This window comes from Haplochromis burtoni, unplaced genomic scaffold (genome assembly GCF_018398535.1).
Source record: "Haplochromis burtoni strain Fernald_Lab_line unplaced genomic scaffold, NCSU_Asbu1 Contig_4572, whole genome shotgun sequence".
NCBI classification, from domain to species: Eukaryota; Metazoa; Chordata; class Actinopteri; order Cichliformes; family Cichlidae; genus Haplochromis; species Haplochromis burtoni.
In genome coordinates, this window is record NW_024586933.1 from 1 (window position 1) to 1,142 (window position 1,142).

General features: G+C 36.9%; 1 protein-coding gene across 1 annotated transcript in view; it reads left to right on the forward strand.

The window, feature by feature from the left end:
- Nucleotides 1–307: 307 nt before the first annotated feature.
- Nucleotides 308–1,142, forward strand: part of LOC102300114 (extracellular calcium-sensing receptor-like) — a gene marked incomplete at its 3' end in the record, with an annotated part of 3,404 nt that continues 2,569 nt past the window's right edge. Inside the window, exons 1-2 of the mRNA XM_005953471.2 lie at nucleotides 308–528; nucleotides 837–1,131. Coding sequence (XP_005953533.1) covers nucleotides 359–528; nucleotides 837–1,131 — 465 coding nt within the window. The remainder of the gene's footprint in view (nucleotides 529–836; nucleotides 1,132–1,142) is intronic.

Consider the following 1,142-nt stretch of genomic DNA (forward strand, 5'->3'; position numbering starts at 1 on the left):
TTTTGCAATTTATGTAGTTACTATGGACTTAATGCATACATATTATTAAAATTTGGGCTATAACAGTTGTATTGATGTATAGCAACTTGAAATGCTCCCAAAAATGGCACTACAGCATGTAAAAATATAAAGTAAACTCTTGCAGACTTTTCTATGGTAGGTCTTAAACGGTTAAGCCCTGCCCCTTCTTCTTGTTTTTCACTGAAGGGCGGTGTGCACGATTCATGTCAATAAAAGGCAATGGCAATGCAATAAAATGCAATGACTAAGGTCAGAAAATCTGAAAGCTGTCATGAGCTCATTTTTACGAAGTAATTTGCTCTTGTTCATTTTGCTGTATTCCTACTTTTCTTATGCTATGTCCTCTTCTGTGTTTCCCTCCTCATGTCAGCTACAGGGGCAATTTCATCTAAACATAATGCACAAGAGTGGAGATGTCATCCTGGGTGGATTGTTTCCAGTCCACTTTTTCTCAAGTGTTCCTGACCTGTCTTTTGCCTCAGAGCCACAACAGCCTTCTTGCCATGGGTAAGTATGATAGGGTGAAATAGGGAAGTAAAACAAGGTAAATATGACAGGGAAACAACAAAAAGAGAGAGAACAGGGACAAACCTAATGCTAATTTAAATATAAATGTTTTGTCTAAAGTAACTATACTTTGTTTTCTTCGCTGACGCTCAGAATAATGTATACTGACTGAAGCTTGTTCTTGATTATTTTTTCATTAAAATATCCCTATAATTGTTGTTATTTAGTTTCCTTAATTGTTTGTATGAGTATCTTTGTAACATGTTTTCTAATGATGTATTTTTCGAATCAAAATGTTTTTTTATTAGTTTCTATGTTCAGGGGTTTAGGCAAGCACAAACCATGGCTTTTGCTGTTGATGAGATCAACAACAACTCCAACTTGCTGCCTAATGTGACTGTGGGATACACTCTTTATGACAACTGTGCTGAACTTAGAATTGGATTCCGTGGAGCGTTGTCATTAGCCAGTGGTCAAGAGGAACAAATTATATTACATAATACATGTGTTGGAAAACCTCCAGTCCTAGCGATCGTGGGTGAAACTTCCTCTACACGTTCTATTGCTATCTCCAGCGTCTTAGGTTTGTACAGAGTACCCATGGTAAGTTTTCA